At 39.8% G+C, this 25,219-nt stretch overlaps 1 protein-coding gene across 1 annotated transcript; it reads left to right on the top strand.

The window, feature by feature from the left end:
* The first annotated feature begins 4,207 nt into the window (after positions 1 to 4,207).
* LOC139346127 (uncharacterized) lies at positions 4,208 to 6,448 on the top strand. Its single transcript, XM_070985455.1, has 4 exons — positions 4,208 to 4,601; positions 5,331 to 5,453; positions 5,923 to 6,013; positions 6,127 to 6,448. Exons 1-4 carry the CDS (start codon positions 4,208 to 4,210, stop codon positions 6,446 to 6,448), a joined length of 930 nt encoding a protein of 309 aa, XP_070841556.1.
* Positions 6,449 to 25,219: the final 18,771 nt, after the last annotated feature.

Raw genomic sequence — 25,219 nt, 5'->3', positions numbered from 1 at the left:
TCACAATAATTATTATAATTATAATTAATAATAACAATAACAACAACAACAACAACAACAACAACCATCATCATCATCATCATGCAGTTACTTTGGTTTAGATGAGTGATGAATATTGAATGTCCAACAACAGCTGAAACTGTTGAATCCAAAGGTACCATCACTGCTGTTGAGATCAAGGTCAGAGTAATTGGTGTTGACAACATCTGTGAGGATTTCAGGACACACTCTGCTTTCATGTGGTCAATGGGAGCTCCATTCTCTATAGTTTCTTCTTTGATACACTGATCAAAGCCAAGTTGTTTCATAGCTTTGGCTTTTTTCAGGTGTGTAGTTGAGATCAAAATGAAGGCCAAGTTCAAAGATGAGTGTCATGGGTCGGAACAACAACTTTTAAAAATTCCCAATTTCCCTGGTTAACAGCATGAACGGGACTAGTTAACAGTATTAACTGCCCTGGTTAACAGCATGAATTGTGTTGGTTAATAGGTAGAACTGATGTGTTGAGAAAATTAGCAGTGTAGACAAACACAGAACATGTGTCTGCATTTCAATGTCTATTGAATGATCTCTAACACATCAGCTTTAACTTGTTTATTGTGACATTCACTGCTTCTCATATTAAGAATAATTTGAGTGCAAACAACAGATGCAAGCAGATTCAAATATGTCCTCCTCAGTCTTTCAGTGACACAGAGGTTATTTACCCCTCCACACCTCTGCTATAAAAATGAAATCTGTTATCAACCAAGGTGTGCAGGCAATTGACCGATGAGTCACATACTCTTACAAACAGAAAAGGCAAGGTTACTGCAAAGCTGTCTAAACAGTAACCAAGAATCAAGGTCAAAGACCTGCAATTTAACTACCTGAGCTATGTTTTAAAGGCTCTGCATCATGTGTAGAATGTACAAATACATGAAAACTCACAGAGGACAATGATATCATTGTACAGCTTGGCAACATTTTCCTCTAAGCACATAATATCATTTCATGATCAACTCTGCATGCTTATTGTCTGTCATAGTCAGTATTGAGAGTAAGAGCAGAGTAATGAAGTGATCTGCAGGCTCCTCCCCATGAACTTTGGAAAGCTTCTTGTTGTCTTCATCTTTTGGTCTGCTCACCAGTTAGACTTTCCCTCTTTCTCATCTCAGCCAGAGACAGAACATCATATAAGTGAGTAATACTAACTCTATATGTAGACCTAATTTTATGGTAGAAAGTAAGAAATGAAAACACAGACATCAACAAAGTAATGTAATGATTCAAATGATGAGCTTTGGTTGCTATGTGATTGGTAAAATATTTACTTTAACCTTTTTGTTTTTTATACTTTTTGTAAAAGAGATTCTTGTGAGGGGTACAGTTGTGGGGCATGTGCTTTGCAGACATTTATACGTGAAAATTTGAAAACCCTTTCTAATACGTCCCGCAACTTACAGCATAATTCTTCCCAATTTACAGCATAATTTATTGTATTAATGGTGTACCAGTACAGTACGTACCATTAGGTGCAAAGGAACAAGATGAGAAGTTAAAGGGAATGCTTGTCTCATGTGTCAACCCTGACTGCCTGGCGACCTGTTCACTTCAGGTACAAACAGCAAATCCAAGGTGAAAGGCTCAGTGATTGAACGGCGCGTTTCAATTTATTCAGTGTTTCACTGCCACTAAATTGGGCTAACCAGTGCTTTTAAAAGTATAAATAGTGTTGTTTGGAGTTAATGGGGAGTGGTCACTCCACACAATTTGATCTTGCCTGCCACTGAAAGGTTTCTGATTATAGCATGCAGTGGATGTTTACCCACAAAAAACGTGGATGTTTACCAATAAGTAAACATATAACAAGAGGTTAGAGTTTAGTTAGAAACACCAAAAAGTAGCTAATAGTACGCTAATAGAAAGTACAGTACACTTAACTCTACCTCTTTGACTGTATTGATAACTTAAGCTTAAGTTACCCTGTAATGGCAAACATTACCATCAATAGCCAGTGGAATTCATGTAGGTGTTTTTTAAGATCCACAAAATGTTGGCACACCTAAAGTAATGTTAACTTGCTAGCACTGAATTAAATAATGTTACAAAAAACTTCTAAAGTTGCTATGATTTGTTATTCCTATACCCAAGACATTACATCAACTTTATTGTATCAGTAAATTGAACTGGGCTTAGCTATTGGTCAATGATTAGCTTTAAAGCTATAATGCTGATATATGAAAAATTAGGAAAATTTGTCATGGGAGTAATAACTTTTAATAATTATATATTAGATTATTTAATCCCACTATATTGTAGCACATTTTAGCTTTATGAATATGGCCATCTGGGAATTTTCCTATACATGTAATTTGGGAAGATTTGCGCTATACATCCTGTAAAGTGTTACAGAGAACTCAGCTAAAAGAGGGGCATACTGTACTTCAGGTGGAACTCAGGAATTCTGTTTTGAAACTAACTTTGTACTTTTTCTATTATTAACTTTTTTCCCCCACACGTTTACAGATTCATCTACACATGTATAAATCTTACTCAGATTTACAGTCTTACATATTCCCAGATCAGTAAACACAACTCTCCACAAACATTTGAAGAAACTGCAAATTCAAGTTTATTTATCCTTTGTAATGTTCAGTTTAAACACATGCGTGTGCATTGTAGTGATGTGTATATATTAGAAATCCTAAAATAATGAATGTCTTTATCATAGGTCAAAATTGCAACAACTTACAAAGATTTTAATAACTACATTTTAATGTATGTACACTTGACATTAAACAAGCAGTTAAACTGTAAGTGTTCCTATTTTACATATGCTAAGCATAATGATAATCATTTTATTTAGAACAAATCAGACAAATAACCATGTGGCAGTACCAGTGTGCATGTGGTAAAATACGGTGTACTGGGGGTGTATCAACCAAATGCAACATCATTGGAGAGTCCTGCACCAAAGACTGTGAGAGTGTCAGCAGTACACAGTGATCTATCAGGAACTTAAACTGTGAGGAGGTCACTGATGTAGTCTGCTGTAAGGCTGTGAAGTCATTTTAAAATGTTCAGTTATACAGTTTGCAGACAGCCAGTGGAAATGTGTTAGTCTGGAGATGATCTGTGTCCATACCGTTAGCCAAGGATGAGTTGAATTCAGGGCAAACTGGACTTGGTTGTAGATATTTGAAAGTGTTTTACCTCTTATCCAAGAAACTTCTTAAGTTCTAACTGATGGGTGGGGAGTCCCAGATATTTATTCTCTATCAAATTATATGATGGTTAAACCATATTCAATTCAATTCAATTCAATTTTATTTGTATAGTGCCAAACACAACAGAAGTTGTCTCAGGACACTTTCCATATAGAGCTGGTACAGACTGAGCTCTTTTATCTACAGAGAACCAACAATTCCCTCATGAGCAAGCACTTGGCGACAGTGGCGAGGAAAAACATCCTTTTAACAGGCAGAAACCTCGAGCAGAACCAGACTCTGGGTGGGCGGCCGTCTGCCTCGACCAGTTGGGTGAGAGAGAGAGAGCAAGAGAGTGAGACAGACAGACAGACAGACAGACAGACAGACAGACAGACAGACAGACAGAAATGCAGTCAGAGAGAGAGAGAGAGGGTGAGACAGAGAGACAGACATGCAGTCACAGTAACAGTGACAGTGGATGTAATAACAGTAGTAGCAGTTGCAGTGGATGTCAGGCAGGGCCAAGGCAGGAGACACAGCTGCAATCCATGATCCAGATTCAGCCACTGTGGAACCTGCAAGACAGCCAAGCACAGAGACTCCAGGGAAGGAGCTAAGTTAGTAACATGCCGTGGTAGGACATGAAAGCGTGCAGATGGAGAGGGACAGAAGGACAGAGGAGCTCGGTGTGTCTTTGGAGGTCCCCCGACAGTCTAATCCTATAGCAGCATAACTGCTATAGAATTAGACTGATGGACATATGATGGTTTGAAAGAGGAGTTGAAGGAGGTACTGAGTTTTTCAGTCAGTACAAATTACTCCACTTTCCTCATGTCAATGCTGAAATGAAAACCTTGAAATAACAGTGATTTCTGATAATAATGCTTCATTCTGTATAGATATGTTTGATGCCTGGATCTTACTTTCTCCCCTCCTGTTAGGTAAGTTAAGGCATCATTGAGACACATTTAGAACTGAATTATATTGTCAGTTCATCTAAACCTGTCACTTTCACAATGTCTGCAGGGGCGAGGGCGTTTATGATCCACAACACCCAGCACAGCCTGTGTCTGGAGGAGTCAGCAGTTACAGATCAAGTTCTACTGAAGAAGTGCAACTTGGACTCACAGTCCCAGCAGTGGATTTGGATCAATCAGGGCATGCTGATGTGTGTTGCATCATCCAGATGTTTGTCAGCAATGCAGAGAGAGCCTCTCAATACCCAGTCCTGCCAGGGGCCAAAGGTGGATGCTGCAGGTTTAATGTGGGACTGCGACAGGGACAGACTGATCAGCAGGAACACATCAATGCTGCTATCAATAGATGGCCGGCATCTGATTCTCACACATGACAACAAACACTCTAAGTGGAGATCTCTAGATGAAGGGGACATCTGTCAGGAAAAACTCAGTAAGTCAGTGAGGATTATAGGAAGAGAAAGTTTGTTTTCTGCACTGTCTTGGCAATTTGTGCAGATAGGTACTGAATTTAAATTTGATTTCTACAGTCCACATTCTATTTATTTGTATTAAAAGGTTCCAAACTGAGCATTTACATACAGGAAATCTTGGAAGAAGTACTCCAACTCCAAGTACTCCAACCTTTAACCTTGCAATAACTGATTTTTTTGTAGTTATTTTCTGCAGAAAGAAGTAGCCAACCCTAACTAACACATCATCAGCACTTATTAAGTTGCTTGTGTAACTCTCTTTTTGGTCTTTACCAATTCCTGAGGGAGCTATTTGGTTCTTCAGCTGCTAAATGTACCACTGTATCTTCCTGCCGTTTGCTGCTGAGCAGGCAGTGTACATTAGGTTTTAGAGCTTTTGCTCTGAAAACAGCTGCCTGCTACTGCTGAAAATGATGCTGCGAGAGTGAACCAAAATGACAACTGAAAAAAGTCTCTAATTTGCTAACTTTCCCGGAAAACAGAAATTGCAGTGTTTTTCACAATATCAAATTGAGCCTGTTTAAGCAGAACTGTAAAGAAACGTCTGCACATGCAGCACATTTACATGAGTGACATTTTACAAATGATCATTGAATTGACTTGGTTGAACAAAAGGGTCTGGAAAGGCCGATGATAATAAAGGCAAATTTAGCGTTTTTATTTTATTTGAGTGTTTGTTCTTCCTCCAGGATCCAGAAGGGCATCTGATGATCTTGACGAATTTGAGGCTGCAGAGAAGCAGACAGGCGAGCTGGCAGCTATGACAGAGGAAGAGAGAGAGTACCTACGCTGGTACTATCGCACAGAGGACCGTAAGTACTGCTGCTCCTAATCCAGCAAATCACACAAGCACTGTGTGACTGTTCAAAGTATCTTTATCCAAGATCAAAAACAAACTCTCCAACTGTGTTGATGTGCCTGTTTGTCACCATCTGTGACAACCTCAGCTACTATGATATGCGCAGACGAAGAATGATAATACACCTAATCAAGTGTTCTCATGCCACAGCAGTCTGATTAATATCAGAGCATTTCAGGTATTATATTCAGGTTTCTGAAACCAGGATAAGATTTTTACATGTGCAAAACATAGCCGCAATCCTACAAAAACCTGACCATAACCAGGATCCCCCAAAAACCTAATAATAAGCAGGATACTTGTGTATGTGCACAAACTGCATCCTGCAGCCAAAAGCTGTCGTATTATGTTATCTATTGTAAAGCACTGTATTAATTTTATTACATGAGCTGTCTGGTTACCAGCGTGTTCTCCCGATGCAGCAACCACGTGGAAGTTTGTGCTGCTGGGGTTGGCCTTTGTCTGCCTTCTTGTTGGCTTTCTGCTGCTGGGAATGGGAGCTATGGCCAATAAGTATGACCTGAAGTTATACAATGACACTTTCATAGCAACACTTGTAGAAAAATATATAATACTGACATTTTAAAGGCTGCTGAGTGACACAGTTCCTGTCTTTTTTCATTCAGGAACAGGAAGAAGATTGCAAAGTACAAGGCAGCAGCTGCTGTGGCTCAGAAGACTGAAGGTGAGGAGCTGCTGGTCATTTCACCACTCAGAGACAACAGCAGCAGTATACCATCACCATCACTGGACAGTCTGCGGGAGGGAAAGAAACCCTCCCCATCCAATGGGGAGATGACTGAGCTCAGAGCGGGAGATATAGTGGTCACATGGAAAGATGGCAACGCCTCCTGCTTGTACTCAGATCCCGCAGCAGAGGAGGAAAAACAGGAGCAGGTGTCAACTGCTGAGTTGGAAGCAGATGAGGCAATGAAGACAACTGAGTGAAAGATATAGTGTGAATAATGTCTCTATGCTCTATAGAGTTGTTTACAAAGACTTATCAGTTTTAATTGCACACAGTTCAGCCCTTCACCACCCACTGCTCAGGATGCTAGCAGCACGTGCAACTTGTAAAATTGTGTAAACTCACAGCAGTCTGACAGTTTAGCATATTAATCAGTACTTGAAAATATTATGTCCAAATTCACTGCAAAGGTTGAAAAACAGTCCATTAGTTTGAATGTAGGCAGAATGTTGAATACACCAGATATACCATATGTGTAATAGTGCTTTGTGGCATGAAGGAGTGTAGTTTATTCATTTGAATAAAAATAAAATATGCAATGAAAAATAAAATTTGTTAAAAAAAAAAAAATGATAGAAGTTCCTGCAATACATGATATATATCTGGATATACACCTTACAATACTCAGAAACCAGAGCCTATGTTTCTCAAAGAAATAACTCATTATTTATTTTTGGGAAATTATTTATTTTCTTTCAGAGGGATAAGAAAATAGATTTTTCTTAGTTTAACATGAAAAGCAAGCAAGGGTAAACAGACCAGTCTATCCGAAAACAGGCCCACCTTCACCTGTAAAGCTCAACAACTAACACAGTGTACCTTATTAGTTTAAACTGTACACAGAAATAAATGTAAAAAGAACAGGTTGGGGTTTTAGGGAGAGTTTTGTGCTATAACTTCAAACAGTTTCAAACAGTGGTTGGGTGCAGTGACTGTGTGCAGCTTTCTGAAATCTTGTCATGGTGAGTCTGTGTTGACCTAAACAAAAACCTGTGCTCACTTACAGGTGCTGGTCATAAAATTAGAATATCATGGAAAAGTTGATTTTTTTCAGTAATTCCATTCAAAAAGTGAAACTTGTATAATGTATACATTCATTTCACACAGACCGACATATTTCAAGTATTTACTTCTTTTAATATTGATGATTATATCTGACAACTAATGAAAACCACCAATTGAGTATCTCAGAAAATTAGAATATTGTGGAAAAGGTCAATATTGAAGATATCTGGTGCCACACTCTAATCAACTAAATAACTCAAAACACCTGCAAAGGCCTTTAAATGGTCTCTCAGTCTAGTTCTGTAAGCTACACAATCATGGGGAAGACTGCTGACCTGACAGTTGTCCAAAAGACGATCATTGACACCTTGCACAAGGAGGGCAAGTCCGAAAAGGTCATTGCTAAAGAGGCTGGATGTTCACAGAGCTCTGTGTCCAAGCACATTAGTAGAAAGGCAAAGGGAAGGAAAAGATGTGGTAGAAAAAAGTGTACAAGCAATAGGGATAACCGCACCCTGGAGAGGATAGTGAGACAAAACCCATTCAAAACTGCGGGGGAGATTCACAAAGAGTGGACTGCAGCGGGAGTCGGTGCTTCAAGAACCACCACTCACAGACGTATGCAAGACATGGGTTTCAGCTGTCGCATTCCTTGTGTCAAGCCACTCTTGAACAAGAGACAGCGTCAGAAGCGTCTCACCTGGGCTTAAGACAAAAAGGACTGGACTGCTGCTGAGTGGTCCAAAGTCATGTTCTCGGATGAAAGTAAATTTTGCATGTCCTTTGGTAATCAAGGTCCCAGAGTCTGGAGGAAGAGAGGAGAGGCACAGAATCCACGTTGCCTGAGGTCGAGTGTCAAGTTTCCACAGTCAGTGATGGTTTGGGGTGCCATGTCATCTGCTGGTGTTGGTCCACTGTGTTTTCCTTGTGTTTCCCAAGGTCAATGCAGCTGTCTATCAGGAAGTTTTGGAGCACTTCATGCTTCCTGCTGCTGACCAACTTTATGGAGATGCAGATTTAATTTTTCAACAGGACTTGGCACCTGCTCACAGTGCCAAAGCTACCAGTACCTGGTTTAAGGACCATGGTATCCCTGTTCTTGATTGGCCAGCAAACTCCCCTGACCTTAACCCCATAGAAAATCTATTGGGTATTGTGAAGAGGAAGATGCGAGATGCCAGACTCAACAACGCAGAAGAGCTGAAGGCCACCATCAAAGCAACCTGGGCTCTCATAACACCTGAGTAAAACTTCTGATGCCAGAAGTAAAACTTTTTGCCTCCAACCTATCTTTTTTCCTGCGTCACACTGTTCCCACTCCCAAGGACAAGAGACAAGAGGAATCCAAACAAAAGCAGCAAACACCAAAACATGAAGGAGAACCAACTCTCCCCCCGTCTGTGTGCTCTAACCATGAGGGATGCCAGAGCAAAAAAGCAGATGCCTCATGTCCTCCACCAGAGGCCACTGCTCGTGAGGATTCACTGACTCCAACCACTAAAACTCCACCGAGGTCAGCAAAAAGCCAGGGCCCATTGTGCCGGAAGCTTCATTGATTCATGTCTCCTTAGGTAGGAGGAGAAGATCGGTCCATCTCTCCAGAAACATCACATCATCGAATTTAACATGTATTCCATGTCATCCATAGTATGTTCTAAAACGTGGGGATGTTGGACTTTTTAGCACATTTAACTTAGCTCTTTTAAATGTTAGGTCTTTGGCAGGCAAATCATTCTTAATCAATGACTTTATCATCAAGCAAGAGAGTCTCTTATGGTCATTTTGAATCTTTTGAATATGTTGCCACTCAATCAAAGTCTCCCTGTCGATCAGTCTTCATAACCATCTACAAGCCCCCAAAATACAATGCAAAGTTTTCTGATGAGTTTGCCAATCTACTGTCTGTTGTTTGTATTGATTTTGACTGTGTTGTGTTAGTGGGTGACTTCAACATTCATGTTGATAATCTCAAAGATGGATGTGCTAAAGAACTTCTAAACATCCTGGAACATTTTGGCCTATCTCAGCATGTAACACATTCAACACATAACAAAGGGCATATATTAGATTTGGTTATCTCCAAAGGGCTTAATATCTCTGAGGTTATGGTGACTGATGTTGCTCTTTCTGATCATTACTGTGTGTCATTTAAAATGGCCACACCTGCTATTCGTAACAAAAGTGGAACAGAGGTAATCAAAAAGCGTTATATTAATGATAACACCTGTGCAGTCTTCATTCAGTCTTTTACACCATCACCAACACTGCCCTCAGCGTCAACTGATGACTTTGTAAATGATTTCAGTTCCAAAGTTATGACTATTATTGACTCCATTGCTCCAATTAAGACCAAAGTTTTGTCAGGAAGGAAAAAGGCACCTTGGAGAAACACCACACTGGTCAAAGTCCAGAAAAGAGACTGTACTTATCAAAGTTTTAAATGACATACATCTGAATAATGATGCTTCCAAAACCTCAGTCTTAGTATTATTAGATCTCAGTGCTGCCTTTGATACGGTTGATCATGACATACTTCTTGACAGACTGGAAAAGTGGGTAGGACTTACTGGCACTGTACTACACTGGTTCAAATCCTATTTACAAGATAGAGACTACTTTGTGTCAATTGGTGAGCATGTGTCTGAACGAAAAAAGATGATGTCGGGGGTGCCACAAGGGTCCATTCTCGGACCACTTCTTTTCAATATCTACATGTTGCCCCTAGCTCAGATTATGGAGCATCATAATATTTCTTATCATACTTACGCAGATGATACACAACTTTATATTTCTGTGTCATCACATGACTACAGTCCCTTACTTTCACTGAGTGAGTGTATTCATCAAATCAATGAGTGGATGTGCCAGAATTTTCTTCAGCTTAATGCAGATAAGACAGAAGTGATTGTTTTTGGCCCCAAAAATGAAAGGTCAAAGATCAGTGCTCAACTTAACTCCATGTCACTGACAACAACAGATAAAGCCAGAAATCTTGGTGTAATTATTGATTCGGACCAGAATTTTAACAACCATTTAAAGCTGATTACCAAATCAGCCTACTACCACCTGAAAAATATAACCAGAATCAAATCAAATCAAATCAAACTTTATTTATATAGCACTGTTCATACATAATAAAATGTAACACAAAGTGCTTCACAGGATTTAAAAACAATAGAAATCAAAATAAAGCAACAATAAAAACCCATCCCTCCCACCCTCCGTATGTACAAGCACCCACCCTCAACTACATGCATACACACACGCACACATGCGCACATACATACACACACACACACACACACACACACACACACACACACTCTTACTGCAGACGATGGCAGGGGTAACGAGACATGGCACGGCACTAATGACTGAGGAAAAGGCCACCTTTCGGGTCGTCCACACCGAGGGACATCAGGGACTGTGAGCACAGGGGGCACCCGCACCCGGGCCCACCCGAGCCCGACAGACCGGTGGGCCCCACACCAAGGTAGGGAGTCCCCCAACCAGCCGGGCCAAGAGGGCCTGAGGACAGCCCCCCCTGCAACAGATCAGACACATCTCTCAGTGTGGAGGACCCGCCGAGGAAACACTGGAATTAAAAAATAAACAAATAAATAAATAAGTTGAAAAAATAAATAAATAAATAAACATTTAAAAGAAGAAAAGTTCATAAGACAATAAGTAGAGTAGATAAGATAGAGTAAAATAATACAATGTATAAAACATGAACATTGAGTGAAATGAGATGAGTAAAGGAATAAAAGGAATAAATAGTAAATAAACTATAAATGAAAGCTATAGATAAACTAGTAATAAACTGAGTAAATGAAATAAATAGTAAATAGTCATGTCTTAAGAACATACAACTAAAATATGATAAGATAAGAAGCCTGATTAAAGGAATGAGAAAAATCAGACATATCAATTAAAAGCCTAGTTAAAGAAATGAGTCTTGAGCCTCTTTTTAAAAACATCAACGGTCTCTGCAGCCCTGAGGTTCTCCGGCAGGCTGTTCCACAGTCGGGGGCCATAATGACTAAAAGCCGCCTCCCCATGTGTTTTAGTTCTTACTTTTGGTATGGTTAAGAGGCCGGAGCCGGAGGACCTCAGGGTCCGCGAGGGTTGATATGGTAAAAGAAGGTCAGATAAATAAGAAGGCCCGAGACCGTTAAGACATTTGAAAACTAATAAAAGAACCTTAAAATCTATCCTGAAACGCACGGGGAGCCAATGCAGCGATTTTAAAACTGGTGTAATGTGCTCCCGCCCTCTGGCCCTCATCAGCACGCGAGCGGCCGAGTTCTGTAGTAGTTGAAAATTTGAAGTACTCTTTTTGGGAAGACCAGAGAGCAGGGCATTACAATAATCTAAGCGACAAGAGATAAAAGCATGCATCAGCACCTCCGTGCTGGCCTGAGAGAAAAACGGACGGACTCTGGCTATATTCTTAAGATGGTAAAAACCTATCTTTGTTATGTTTTTGATGTGTGGAATAAAAGTAAGCTCAGAGTCAAAAATCACGCCCAGATTTTTTACAGAATGTGTCGGTTTAAGATCTTTAAGTTTTGGTAAAAGTTTCTCTCTCTGGCCTTCAGGACCAATGACTAAGACCTCTGTTTTGTCCTGATTGAGCTGAAGGAAATTTTCTGCCATCCATGACATGATGTCTAAAATACAGTTAAAAAGGGCATCAATAGGCCCTGTGTCATCAGGAGACACGGCAATGTACAGTTGCGTATCATCAGCATAACTATGGAAGTCAGCATAACTATGGAATCAAGGGTTGTCTGTCCAAAGAAGACATGGAAAAACTTGTTCATGCATTCATTTTCAGTAGGTTGGACTATTGCTATGGAGTCTTTACTGGCCGAAACAAAAAATCAATTAGGCAACTACAGCTGATCCAAAATGCGGCTGCACGAGTCCTTACAAACACCAGAAAAATGGACCATATCACACCAGTCCTCAGATCACTACATTGGCTTCCTGTGAGTCAAAGAATAGACTTTAAAATCTTACTGTTGGTCTATAAAGCATTAAATGGTCTAGGACCAAAATATATTCTAGATTTATTGACTCCCATATGAAGTATCCAGACCTCTCAGGTCATCAGGGACAGGTCTATTGTGTGTTCCCAGAATCAGAACCAAACAAAGTGAAGCAGCTTTCAGTTATTATGCTCCTCACCTGTGGAACATTCTCCCTGCACACCTGAGGTCTGCACCAAGTGTCAGCTCATTTAAATCAGGGTTGAAAACATTATTATTTGCTACAGCTTTTACTTAAAGTAAATGTATTTGCTCAATGGTTTTAAACATTTTAAATGCTAAATTATTGTCTTTTACTGGTGTCTGTTTTTAATTTTCCTTTAATTGTATTTTATTTTTTTGTTCTCTTCTAATCAAAATGTATGATTTTTATGCTTCTGTAAAGCACTTTGAATTGCCTAGTGTATGAATTGTGCTACACAAATAAATTTGCCTTGCCTTGCCACTGTCCGGTCCTGCACTTCAGCCACATCCTGACTAACGGGTATGACTCATGCACACAAGCACTCTGCTCCACACTCTCCCTCACCCTCACCCACTACATGTTTCACCCACACCATGCACACCTTCCCGTCAGTAACCCCCTCTTCTCCACCGAAACCTCAGGACTCTCTCCCTTTTAACAGTTTTACATCATTTGAGCACCATGCCTTTGTTTTTAGCAGTCCTCCTATTCTTTGCATAACAGTCTACAGACCACCCCAGTATTCATCCTCTTTTATCAGCGAATTTTCTGAGTTCTTATCAATCATTCACAGCACCTACAACAGGATTTTAATAGCTGGTGATTTTAATCTGCACATTGACATCAACTCGGACCCAGTACCCAGAGAATTTTTAAACCTCTTAAACGGTATGGATTTTAAACAGCACGTTACACAGCCGACCCACAGCAGGGGGCACACCCTGGACCTGATCATAACTTATGGCCTTTCTGGGGGGGTGTCCTCTGTTGTGGATTTGGCGGTGTCCGATCACTTCTGTGTGTTTTTTAACATCGCCAGTTTTAATCAACGGGAGGCACCATTGAGAACAGTGAGGAAACACTACCTAACTCCTGAAGTGGCTGCAAATTTTATCCAGATTTTACAGAGCACTCCTGCAGAGATTTTACCAGCACCATGTGATTTTATCCCTGACAATTTTAACAGTAATCTGAAGTCAACACTGGACTCAGTGGCTCCTCTTTTAACAAAAACAATTAAGAAAAAACCTACACCTCCCTGGAGAAATGAAGAAATTAAGCATCTGAAAAGAAACTGCAGGAGTGCTGAGAGGAAATGGAGAAAATCAAAACTAACAGTCCACTATGAAATTTTACGTCATCACCTCAAAACTTACAATAACACCATTAAACAGGCAAGAATTTCTCACTTAAAAAAGCTAATCTCTGACCACAAAAATAATCCCAAATTTCTCTTCTCCACAATTGATCTTTTAATAAACAGTAATTTTAACAGATCTCACAAGACAATAACAAATACCCTGTGTGAAGACTTTGCAGACCACTTCAGGCGCAAAATTGCTAACATTAGATCCAGTCTTTTATCGCAACAGGTTTTAACTACCAATACGTCTGGATCACTGGTATTACCGGAGGAAATACTGGAGAGTTTTGCCCTGGGTTGATGCAAGGACACTTGGTTGAGTTTTCTCCCAGGTAAACCCCACAACCTGCCTCTTAGACCCAATTCCCACACCGTTTCTTAAAACACTCTATGGGTTCTTTGAAGAACAGCTGTTTTACATGGTGAATTGCTCTCTTCAGACAGATGTATTCCCCGCCTCCTTTAAAACGGCGGTGGTGAAGCCCCTTCTGAAAAAGAGCAATTTAGACCCCAATATTCTTAATAATTACCGACCTGTATCCAACTTACCTTTTTTAAGTAAAATTTTAGAAAAACTGGTTTTTAACCAAGTAAACGATTTTTTAAACAAAAAGAACATTTTAGAAAGGTATCAGTCTGGTTTTAGGATGAACCACAGTACCGAGACAGCCCTATTAAAGATTGTAAATGATATCAGGTGCAACTTAGATAAGCACAAGCTCACAGTCTTGGTTCTACTGGATCTAACTGCTGCCTTCGATACAGTAGACCATCACATTTTATTTAACAGACTGAAGCACCTGGTCGGCCTCTCAGGTACTGCTTTTAACTGGATCGTCTCATACCTCACTGACCGACACTTCTTTGTAAGTTGGGATGCATGTTCCTCAGGTGCCCATGAGATCAAGTGTGGGTTTCCCCAGGGGTCAATTTTAGGTCCAACTCTTTTTAATCTGTACATCCTACCCCTCGGGGACATCATCAGGAGGCACGGCATCAGCTTCCATAGTTATGCTGATGATACGCAACTGTACATCGCCGTGTCTCCTGATGACACAGGGCCTATTGATGCCCTTTTTAACTGTATTTTAGACATCAAGTCATGGATGGCAGAAAATTTCCTTCAGCTCAATCAGGACAAAACAGAGGTCTTAGTCATTGGTTCTGAAGGCCAGAAAGAGAAACTTTTACCAAAACTAAAAGATCTTAAACCAACACATTCTGCAAAAAGTCAGGGCGTGATTTTTGACTCTGAGCTTATTTTTATTCCACACATCAAAAACATAACAAAGATAGGTTTTTACCATCTTAAGAATATAGCCAGAGTCCGCCCGTTTCTCTCTCAGGCCAGCACGGAGGTGCTGATGCATGCTTTTATCTCTTGTCGCTTAGATTATTGTAATGCCCTGCTCTCTGGTCTTCCCAAAAAGAGTACCTCAAATTTTCAACTACTACAGAATTCAGCCGCACGAGTGCTGACAAGGACCAGAGGGCAGGAGCACATTACATCAGTTTTAAAATCGCTGCATTGGCTCCCCGTGCGTTTCAGGATAGATTTTAAGGTTCTTTTATTAGTTTTCAAATGTCTTAATGGTCTCCAGCCTTCTTATTTATCTGACCTTCTTTTACCATATCAACCCTTGCGGACCCTGAGATCCTCCGGCTCCGGCCTCTTAACCATACCAAAAGTAAGAACTAAAACACACGGGGAGGCGGCTTTTAGTCATTATGGCCCCCGACTGTGGAACAGCCTGCCAGAGAACCTCAGGACTGCAGAGACTGTTGATGTTTTAAAAAGAGGCTCAAGACTCACTTTTTTAACCAGGCTTTCAATTGATATATTTGATTTATTTCATTCCTTTAATCAGGCTTCTCATCTTATAATATTTTAGTTGTATGTTTTAATGACATGTTTATTTACTATTTATTTCATTTACTCATTTTATTTATAGTTTATCTATAGTTTTCACTTATAGTTTATTTACTATTTATTTCCTTTACTCATCTCATTTCATTCAATGTTCATGTTTTATATGTTGTATTATTCTACCCTATTTTATTTATTTTAATAATTATCTTATGAGAGATGTGTCTGATCTGTTACAGGGGGTGCTGTCCTTGGGCCCTCTTGGCCCAGCTGGTCGGGGGACTCCCTGCCTTGGTGTGGGGTCCACCGGTCTGTCGGGCTCGGGTGGGCCCGGGTGCGGGTGCCCCCTGTGCTCACAGTCCCTGATGTCTCTCGGTGTGGACGACTCCAAAGGTTGTATTCTCCTCAATCATTAGTGCTGTGCCATGTCTCCTTACCCATGCTATTCTCTGCAGTTAGAATGTGTGTGTGTGTGTGTGTGTGTGTGTATGCATGTAGTTGAGGATGGGTGTTTGTACATACAGAGGGTGGGAGGGATGGGTTTTTATTGTTGCTTTATTTTGATTTATATTGTTTTTTAACTCCTGTGAAGCACTTTGTCTTGCATTTTATTATGTATGAAAAGTGCTATAAAAATAAAGTTTGATTTGATTTGATTTGACTGTTTCCAAATACTGCATGTTGATGGGTTTGCAGTCAGCAGGTCAACTGATTTACTGCTACTTTAAAGGCATCAGTTTGCTTCAGATGCTTCTTTAGGAAGAGGGAAGATCTCTGATGCGTGCTGCTCCGTCAGATAGGAACAAGCTTCAGTCAGACATTATCCTTCAAACGGTGAACACTGCATCCCTCTACTTCTCTGATCTCTTTACTCTGTGTTTTTGTGTCTTTTGTGCATCTTTGAAGCAATGATGTAATGAATCATACACAGGGGAATGACAGCTCACATTTTTATAAGACAAGATAAGGTAAGATAAGATAAGACTTTATTAATCCCCCACAGGGGAGGTCAGGGTGTTACAGGTAGCAGCAATAGTAATCACTGGCGTGGCGTGGGGATTTTTTGAGGAAGCCAAGTGAGACAAAACCTCTAATCTGTATGTTTTTTAGGGAGTGGGGGACATGTTGACTATGTTGCAGCTTTATATCATTATTTCATGTAACGGAATGACCTGTTAAGAGCGTCCTGAGAGCACTCATTTTACTTACACACGTTTATTATGTAATCGACGCTTTGAACACCGACACACGCCCTTTCACTCCCCCACCCTCAGTCACTCATTCACACACGTACATGGTCTTCTTGACTTAGTTTAAATGTCTTATTAATTTACTCAACCGTCCACTCAAATACACAGCGCCGCTTCGTGCACAGTGCATATTTGATAGTGATAAAAATAGCATTCATTCACAAACGTTATCAGAGGACATGACGCTTTACATCCACGTCAAACACTGCTTGCAGGCCTGCACACTTTCCACATTACCTTATTGTTTAATAGCCCAAATGTTCATTATACTGCATAACCCAAAAGACAGCAACAAAACAAAACAATGACTGTGAACAGCTCACCTGACACGTGCATCTGCTCAGGAATGCCGGTGTCGTGCCAGAAGTTGATTTTTGCCAGAAACTGATTTCCTGTCCACGGGAGCGCGCACAGTCGCTATAGTAGAAAAGCGCAGCTTCTGTGGCTCTGCGGCAGGCTTCGTCGGGCTCAAACAACCAGTTTGTTTATGATCATCTAACGATGTTTATTTGTGTTTGCGTTTGATAGCCTCCTGTACGTCCAGCTGCCTTATATTGCTGCTGAATTGGCTAGTTGGTGATTTAAATCTGACTTGTATTTGCGATAATAAAGATATTTGTCACCGAGGGAGCTTCTTTTTTCTGCACCAAAATTACATTAGATCCCTCAACAGAGTAATTTGACCCCAAACAGTGCTTTCTACGGTTTGAAAAATGAGTAAAGGGACATTACAGTGTAAAAATCAGCTTATTTTGCTTGCCAAAAACTGATTCATGCCTCTGGTATTGTACATAGAGGGATATTTAGCCCCAAAATGACTGAATATAACACAGCAGAGTAACAATTGCGAGATTTGACTCCAACCAGTCCTTTTTACCTCTTGAAAAATGAGTAAAGGGACATTACAATGAAAAAATCAGCTTATTTTGCTTGCCAAAAAGTGATTCATGCCTCTGGTATTGTACATAGAGTGATATTTAGCCCCAAAATGACTTAATATGACACAGCAGAGTAATACATGCAAGATTTGACTCCAACGAGTCCTTTTTACCTCCTGAAAAATGAGTAAAGGGACATTACAATGTAAAAATCAGCTTATTTTGCTTGCCAAAAACTGATTCATGCCTCTGGTATTGTACATAGAGAGAGATTTAGCCCCAAAATGACTGAATATAACACAGCAGAGTAACAATTGCGAGATTTGACTCCAACCAGTCCTTTTTACCTCTTGAAAAATGAGTAAAGGGACATTACAATGTAAAAATCAGCTTATTTTGCTTGCCAAAAACTGATTCATGCCTCTGGTATTGTACATAGAGGGATATTTAGCCCCAGAATGACTAAATATAACACAGCAGAGTAACAATTGCAAGATTTGACTCCAACCAGTCCTTTTTACCTCTTGAAAAATGAGTAAAGGGACATTACAATGTAAAAATCAGCTTATTTTGCTTGCCAAAAAGTGATTCATGCCTCTGGTATTGTACATAGAGGGATATTTAGCCCCAAATGACTTAATATGACACAGCAGAGTGATACATGCAAGATTTGACTCCAACCAGTCCTTTTTACCTCCTGAAAAATGAGTAAAGGGACATTACAATGTAAAAATCAGCTTATTTTGCTTGCCAAAAACTGATTGATGTCTCTGGTATTGTATGTAGATTGATATTTTGCCCAGACATTACTTTGGGTCACTCAGCAGAGTGAGATTTAAAAGATTTGGCCCCAACCAGTGCTTTATACCATTTGAAAAACGAGTAAAGGTCCATCACAGTGTAAAGATCCGGCTATTTCACCTGCCAAAAATTGATTCACGCCCCTGGTATTGCACAGACCTGCATATTATAAAAATTAAAATTAAAATATATGCTCAGAATGACTTGGTGTTATGCAATCAACACATGGCATTTTCCCCGCTAATGTATAGGGTAATTAAGGCCTTTATGCACCATTATGCATAGTTGAATGAGACGTCACAGTGCACGCTTCATAGCCAATCATAGCCAATTAACCTTCGTGCTAGGAGTGATTCTAGGAGTGAGTCGAAATTATGGATCCTGTTGTATTTAACAACATTAAGTCTTTCCTGAGTGATGGAACCATCCCTCCTGGACTGACAAAGGTCCAACAGAACAATTTCCGTCAAAAGACAAAAAACTACGAGTTGCAAGGTGAGTTGGGACGTCTTAAATGTCATAGACTTGCAGGCTATCTCGGGTCACTATTCTATCTTGTCTTTTTTCTTTTTCTTTGTTTTTTGGACAGTTTTACTTTATTATGACAGAGGATTAGGGCCACATAAAAAAAAAAATCTAATACTTCGAGATTAAAGTCGTAAATTTACAAGAATAAAGTCATAAATTTATGAGAATAAACTTGTAAATTTTGGGGGATTTCACTGTTATGTGTTACTTACACAAACATTAATGCTATTGTCAATTTTGGACATTAGATGGTCAAATGACACTTAAGGTATGCTTGATGTTCAAATATAATACAGAAATACATTGTGGCATCTATTATTCACAGTTTGCTGAATGCATCCTGGATGGGTTGCCTCTAGTGTTTGACACTTCACCATCCAATGTCAACAACATGAGAGAAGAAATAGCTGTTTCTCTTCTTGTGAATACAGGTGTGTTTTTTTAATTTCTCCTTTTCTAATTCTAATACCATTACTCTAACAAACATTACTGACTGACCCTTTTTCTTTTTATTGCAAGATGACCTGACAGACCTCTGTCATATCTGTGGGGAGCACACAGGGGACACTTTGTGGGTAAGTGTTTTACCCATCCTTCCTAAATTTGGCTTTGATTAAAAAATGCTTAAATATCCCAAATTCCAACAATATAGTCATCACTCACATTGTTTTTTTAGATGTGTGGGTGTGATGTGTGTCCAAGGTGGTACCACCAAAGTTGCACAAAATACCCCCAAAAGGGAAGCAGTTCATATGTGTGTGAAGCATGCAAGTAGTGTGTGTGTGTGTGTGTGTGTGTGTGTGTGTGTGTGTGTGTGTGTGGTAGTGTGCATGGTAGTGTGGATGGGAGAGTGTCTGTCTGTCTGTCTGTCTGTCTGTCTGTCTGTCTGTCTGTCTGTTATTGTGTTACTGTCCAAAATAAATCGTTCTTTTTCTGAAAATTCATGAATTCTATCATTGTTTAAACAAGTGGACACAGTATAGTAAGATATCAAACAAGGTCTTGTCATTGTGATGATTACATTTTATTATAGGGTAAAAGACTCAAACTTTGCTGAGTGACACCAAGTGATACCCTTTACTCATTTCTCAAGCACTGATTGAGTTCAAATCTGGTCATTATAACTAATAATTTTGGGAAAAATATGCAGCTCTCTGCAGTACCAGAGGTGTGAATCAATTTTTGGCAGGTGATATAGCCTGATTTTTACATTGTGATAGCCCTTTAGTCATGTTCCCAGTAGTAAAAAGTACTGTTTGAGCTCAAATCTTTTAAATCTCACTCTGCTGAGTGATCCAAGGTCATTTCAGGGCAAAATATCCCTCTATGTACAATACCAGAGGCATGAATCAGTTTTTGGCAAGGAAAATAAGCTGATTTTTACACTGTAATGTCCCTTTACTAATTTTTCAAGAGGTAAAAAAGACTGGTTGGACTCAAATCTTGCATATATCACTCTTCTGTGTCATATTCAGTCATTTTGGGGCTAAATATCCCTCTATGTACAATACCAGAGGCATGAATCAGTTTTTGGCAAGCAAAATAAGCTGATTTTTACACTGTAATTTCCCTTTACTCATTTTTCAAACCGTACAAAGCACTGTTTGGGGTCAAATTACTCTGTTGAGGGATCTAATGTAATTTTGGTGCAGAAAAAAGAAGCTCCCTCGGTGACAAATATCTTTATTATCGCAAATACAAGCCAGATTTAAATCACCAACTAGCCTATTCAGCAGCAATATAAGGCAGCTGGACGTACAGGAGGCTACCAAACGCAAACACAAATAAACATCGTTAGATGATCATAAACAAACTGGTTGTTTGAGCCCGACGAAGCCTGCCGCAGAGCCACAGAAGCTGCGCTTTTCTACTATAGCGACTGTGCGCGCTCCCGTGGACTGGAAATCAGTTTCTGGCAAATATCAATTTCTGGCGCGACACCTGTCCTATACGGCCGCTGTGACTAAACAACCACAATAAACAATAACTTCAGTGGAATAACACATACAGCTTAAACGGGCAAGCAAGACTCAAAAGAAATATAACCACAAAATAAGACGCATGGCTAAATAGGCAGATCAGTAACCACTAAAGCACATAAAAGAGCGTAGTGTGCATTTTACTCACCCTATTTGAAGAGGAACGCCATTCTCCTGTCTTATGGTGGCAAAGTGGTCAATAACCATGTTGTATAATTTCCCGCTGTCCTTGAGGTCCTCCACAACAACAGAGTCAATGGATATCTTTGCTAAGTTGACAAAATAACCGCTGAAGTTGAGCGCTACCAGCTAGCCACTCAGTGCGGACATAATTCTCCTCATTGAAAGTCCGAAAACCCTTTTTCCTCTCCGTACGCATCTCTAATTTTCAGATTTTAATTTTAGCTGTTGCTGTAGAGGTAGTTTAGTAAAATTGTTTCTTACTAAATACTCTAAATCTCTACTCTCCATCACTGCACTTGCTAATTTTGCTAATAAAATGTCAACACAAACTTGCTAATCTCCCTGATTTCATTCAGTAGCTTGATGATGACGATCTGTGATTTGATTGGTTTGAGGCCAAAGACTGGGTGGCTTCCCTTGGCACAGTCCTGGCTAATCACAGGTGAGCAGTGTCATGACGGTAGCCTCACCTGATTGGTTAATCACTCTTGGTTTTTTTTTTTTTTTTCACCAAGAGACGCCAACTCGGCTTGGCAATATGTGCAATATCGTATTTCACCACTCATTCGCCACGTAACATTTAGGAGGGCGCTGTTTTACACATCGTAAAATGCTCAATAAGTAGAGGAGAGAAATGAGGAAGAGATGACAGTGACGAAACACTGAAGAATTACCGAAATTGTTAAAAGGAGTATTTTCATTAAATCACAGCTACAGTCTGAAAAAGAGGGGAAGCATGGCTTCCCTTGGCCTCCGGGAGAAAACGCCACTGATAGTAATAGGAATATAAAAAAGGCAAAGAAGGGAGTAAAACAGAAAATAAAAAAATCAAACTCTAGTAACTGATCTATTAATTGCACACGAAACGAAGAATTGCACATGGTTTAAATACAGTGTTTTTTCACTATTGCATGTATCAATATTTCATGAGTCAATATTTCATGGATGTAATGGCAAGTTGATGAAGACAGATTCACACTGTAGTGCAAAACAGTAAACACAGGGGTACATTAAACAGTACTAGAGTTAAGCAGTCTGATCACAGTTGGAATGAAGGACCTGCAGTAGCGTTCTTTCTTACAGAGTGGATGCAGCAGTCTGCTGCTTTATTTCTTTTGAATCCATTTATTGTGTTGCACTACTCCTACATTAAGATGTCTTGATTAAAAAAAAAAAAAAAACTATTTGTGTCCACACTAACAGTGCTGCCAGGTGGTTTTAGCACAGACATCTGAGAGGAATTGCTGGAAAGGGTGTAACTTGAGTATGTGATTTAAAGGGTGGGATTATGAGAGAGCTCCCCCCTGATGTTTCTGCTGTCAGGAGTATGAACATGTTGCTGCAGTATGTAGAGTCAGAAGATGTGGGAAGACTTTTACTATCCGGTAGGTGACAGTAATGCAACACATATGGATGCTAACCACCATAAAACTCAACAGAAGAAGACAAGATGCAGGATCTGGCAAGTACTGTTTGAAGCTGACTGAGGCAATTTGAAAGCCAAACAGAATGCACTGTGGTGAACCAGAAGAGACTGTGTATATATTCTAAATACAAACACATTGTGTTTTAGAACAGTAATATGACAAAGTTCATGTAACAGTAACAGTTTCATGAAGTTAATATTAGGACCCGATGTAACGTGTCACATGACAACTCCTGAGACTTCCATTGGTTGTGTCAATAAGGAAGTGGTAATTTAATGAACAAACAAATCTTAAACTCTGACTTAGTGGACACGATCTTAAATTCTGTCACTGAGCTGAAATCTTACTGACACATATCGAAATCCAAAGAGGCTATCATGATATTATGACTAACTGCTGCTGAGGTTGGTTAAATAGGTTGAGTTTGGTGTCGCACGGAATGAAATGTAATGTTTAAACTAGCAACAAAGCAAATACAGGAGCAACAGCACAGTGAGAAGGTTCTGGGTTCAGAGTTAGCATGTTCTCCCCATGTCCGCATGTCCTCTTGGTGATTTACAACTACTGAAGACTACTACTGGTTGGTTCTATCTCATGCGGGTGGTTCCAAAAGACTACTTGTGGGGTTCCCTAGGACTCAATGTTGGACCCATTGTTGTTTATCCAGTACATAAATGATATATGTGGGGCTTCCAAAATATTAAGAATCATTATTATTATTATTTGCAGATGATAGAAATTTAGTTTGTTGTGGTAAGGATTAAAACTACGTTTGGATACAGTAGGAAAAAAGTGGAAATCCTGAATTTCAGTAAAACTAAATCAAAAAGATTTCAGTCAGTTTTAGTTTAAGATTTAAGATTTAAGATCCATACTTTATTAATCACCACACAACATGCCATGCATCGGTGAACACACACGCACAACATGCACATGTCATGCTTTTTTGGGGGTGAAATTATTCCTCCTTCCTCTGCGGCAGACCAGGAGCTGTGGGTTACAAGCTACCAGTGGCGCCGGGGACCCAGTTCCTTGTTGTCACCATTCGGTCAGGTGGTGATCTTCTTGCATGTTTTTAGTGGGGGTTTTTTGTGGAGAACATGCAAACTCCACACAGAAAGGCCTCGAGGCAAAGGGCAGTAGGCACCGAAGGCATGGTGGAGGACATGCCCCGAAGCGCCCATGCATTATGATTTTAATATAATCCCTTAAAGTTTTCCATAGGTGAGTTTAAGGAGGTTTATTTTGTTTCTTCACAAAGATTTTAATCTAAATATAAAAGGGAAAGATGTGAAGTGAAATCACATCAAGCAGCACCAGGTTATAGAGTTTTGTCAGGAGCTGCTGCAGAGTTACTTGTCTTTACTCTAACAATCATCACTGACATGCTTATCTTCCCACAAACTGATTTCTAACAAAGTCTATGGTCACATTGGTTAATACAGAAGCTGATAAAAATGTATTTCCTGTACTGAAAACATCATATTCCAGATACTGAACTGTAATCACCATGTCATTTTTCTGTTCCCCTGAGAGTCAAAAAGAGTCTTGTTGTTAGGATATGCTCACGTCTGTCCCTAGTGTTTTCCTTTTCCTCTTTCCCTTCATGTTATCTGTCTGTCTGTCTGTCTGTCTGTCTGTCTGTCTGTCTGTCTGTCTGTCTGTCTGTCTGTCTGTCTGTCTGTCTGTCTGTCTGTCTGTCTGTCTGTCTGTTCCATTGTCTGACTGAGGCTGGGGGTGGTCTCTGCTGTCTCCTGCCTAATCACCTGCACATCTGCATATAAGCCTGGCTTTCTTCACCTCTGATTGTCAGTTAGTCCTGATTTCTCCTGTGTCAAGCATTTCTCAATGTGAGTACCTTTTTGATAATCTGTGTGTGTGGACCTTGCCTAGTTCCCCTGGACAGTGCTAGTGTTGGATTTTGTTTTGCTTTTTGGGCTTTAGGACTTTCCCATGTGCTTTTTCTTACAGTGCATTCTTGCCTGCCAGTCTGCATTATTGAGTCAAGTCATTTTGCCAAGCCTGAACACTGATTCACTAACCTCTTCCTTTTTTGGAAAAAGACTTTCACTTTGTAAATCCAGACCTGAACTTAAATACCAGCTAATTCAATGATTTGAAACTATCTACACACAAGGAATTCATACAGCATGATATGTGTCTAATTTCATTGTCAGGCCTCAGGAGCTATTTTTGTCAACAGACTATATATTTGTGATTATGTTTCCCTCCATGCAGGGGCAGTCCAAGCTTTTCTGGGGCGTTGGCTGACTATGCTGATGAGTGATCAAATCAGCAGCCTCTTCCTCCCCCTTTAGGACTGTGAATTTGAGAAAGAATATATTTTTTAGAATTTGCAAAGAATAGTCTACATAAATGGATGTATATTTACTCATTATCTGAATACTGATTTTGTTTCTTCTTTTTTTCCCCTTTGGCCCATTTGTACTATGAACGCTTCCAACAGAAGCTGGCAAACACCCAGATTTTATGTTGAACATGTTGACAAAAAGTTGTTTGTTTCCACATCCAAATGTTATAGAGACATTTTATATTTCATTTGGAGTGGTGTTTGTGTCCACCTGATATGAGTCACTATTCATTCTCTTTTAGTTCTGTGTTTGGTCTCTACCAGCACCTGAAAGAAATAACTGGGTGTTTGTTGTTGTTG

The sequence above is a fragment of the Chaetodon trifascialis genome, chromosome 1, assembly GCF_039877785.1.
Source record: "Chaetodon trifascialis isolate fChaTrf1 chromosome 1, fChaTrf1.hap1, whole genome shotgun sequence".
In the NCBI taxonomy this organism is placed as follows: domain Eukaryota; kingdom Metazoa; phylum Chordata; class Actinopteri; order Chaetodontiformes; family Chaetodontidae; genus Chaetodon; species Chaetodon trifascialis.
Note: the sequence above shows the minus strand (reverse complement) of the source record. Positions and strands in the feature narration are given on the sequence as shown.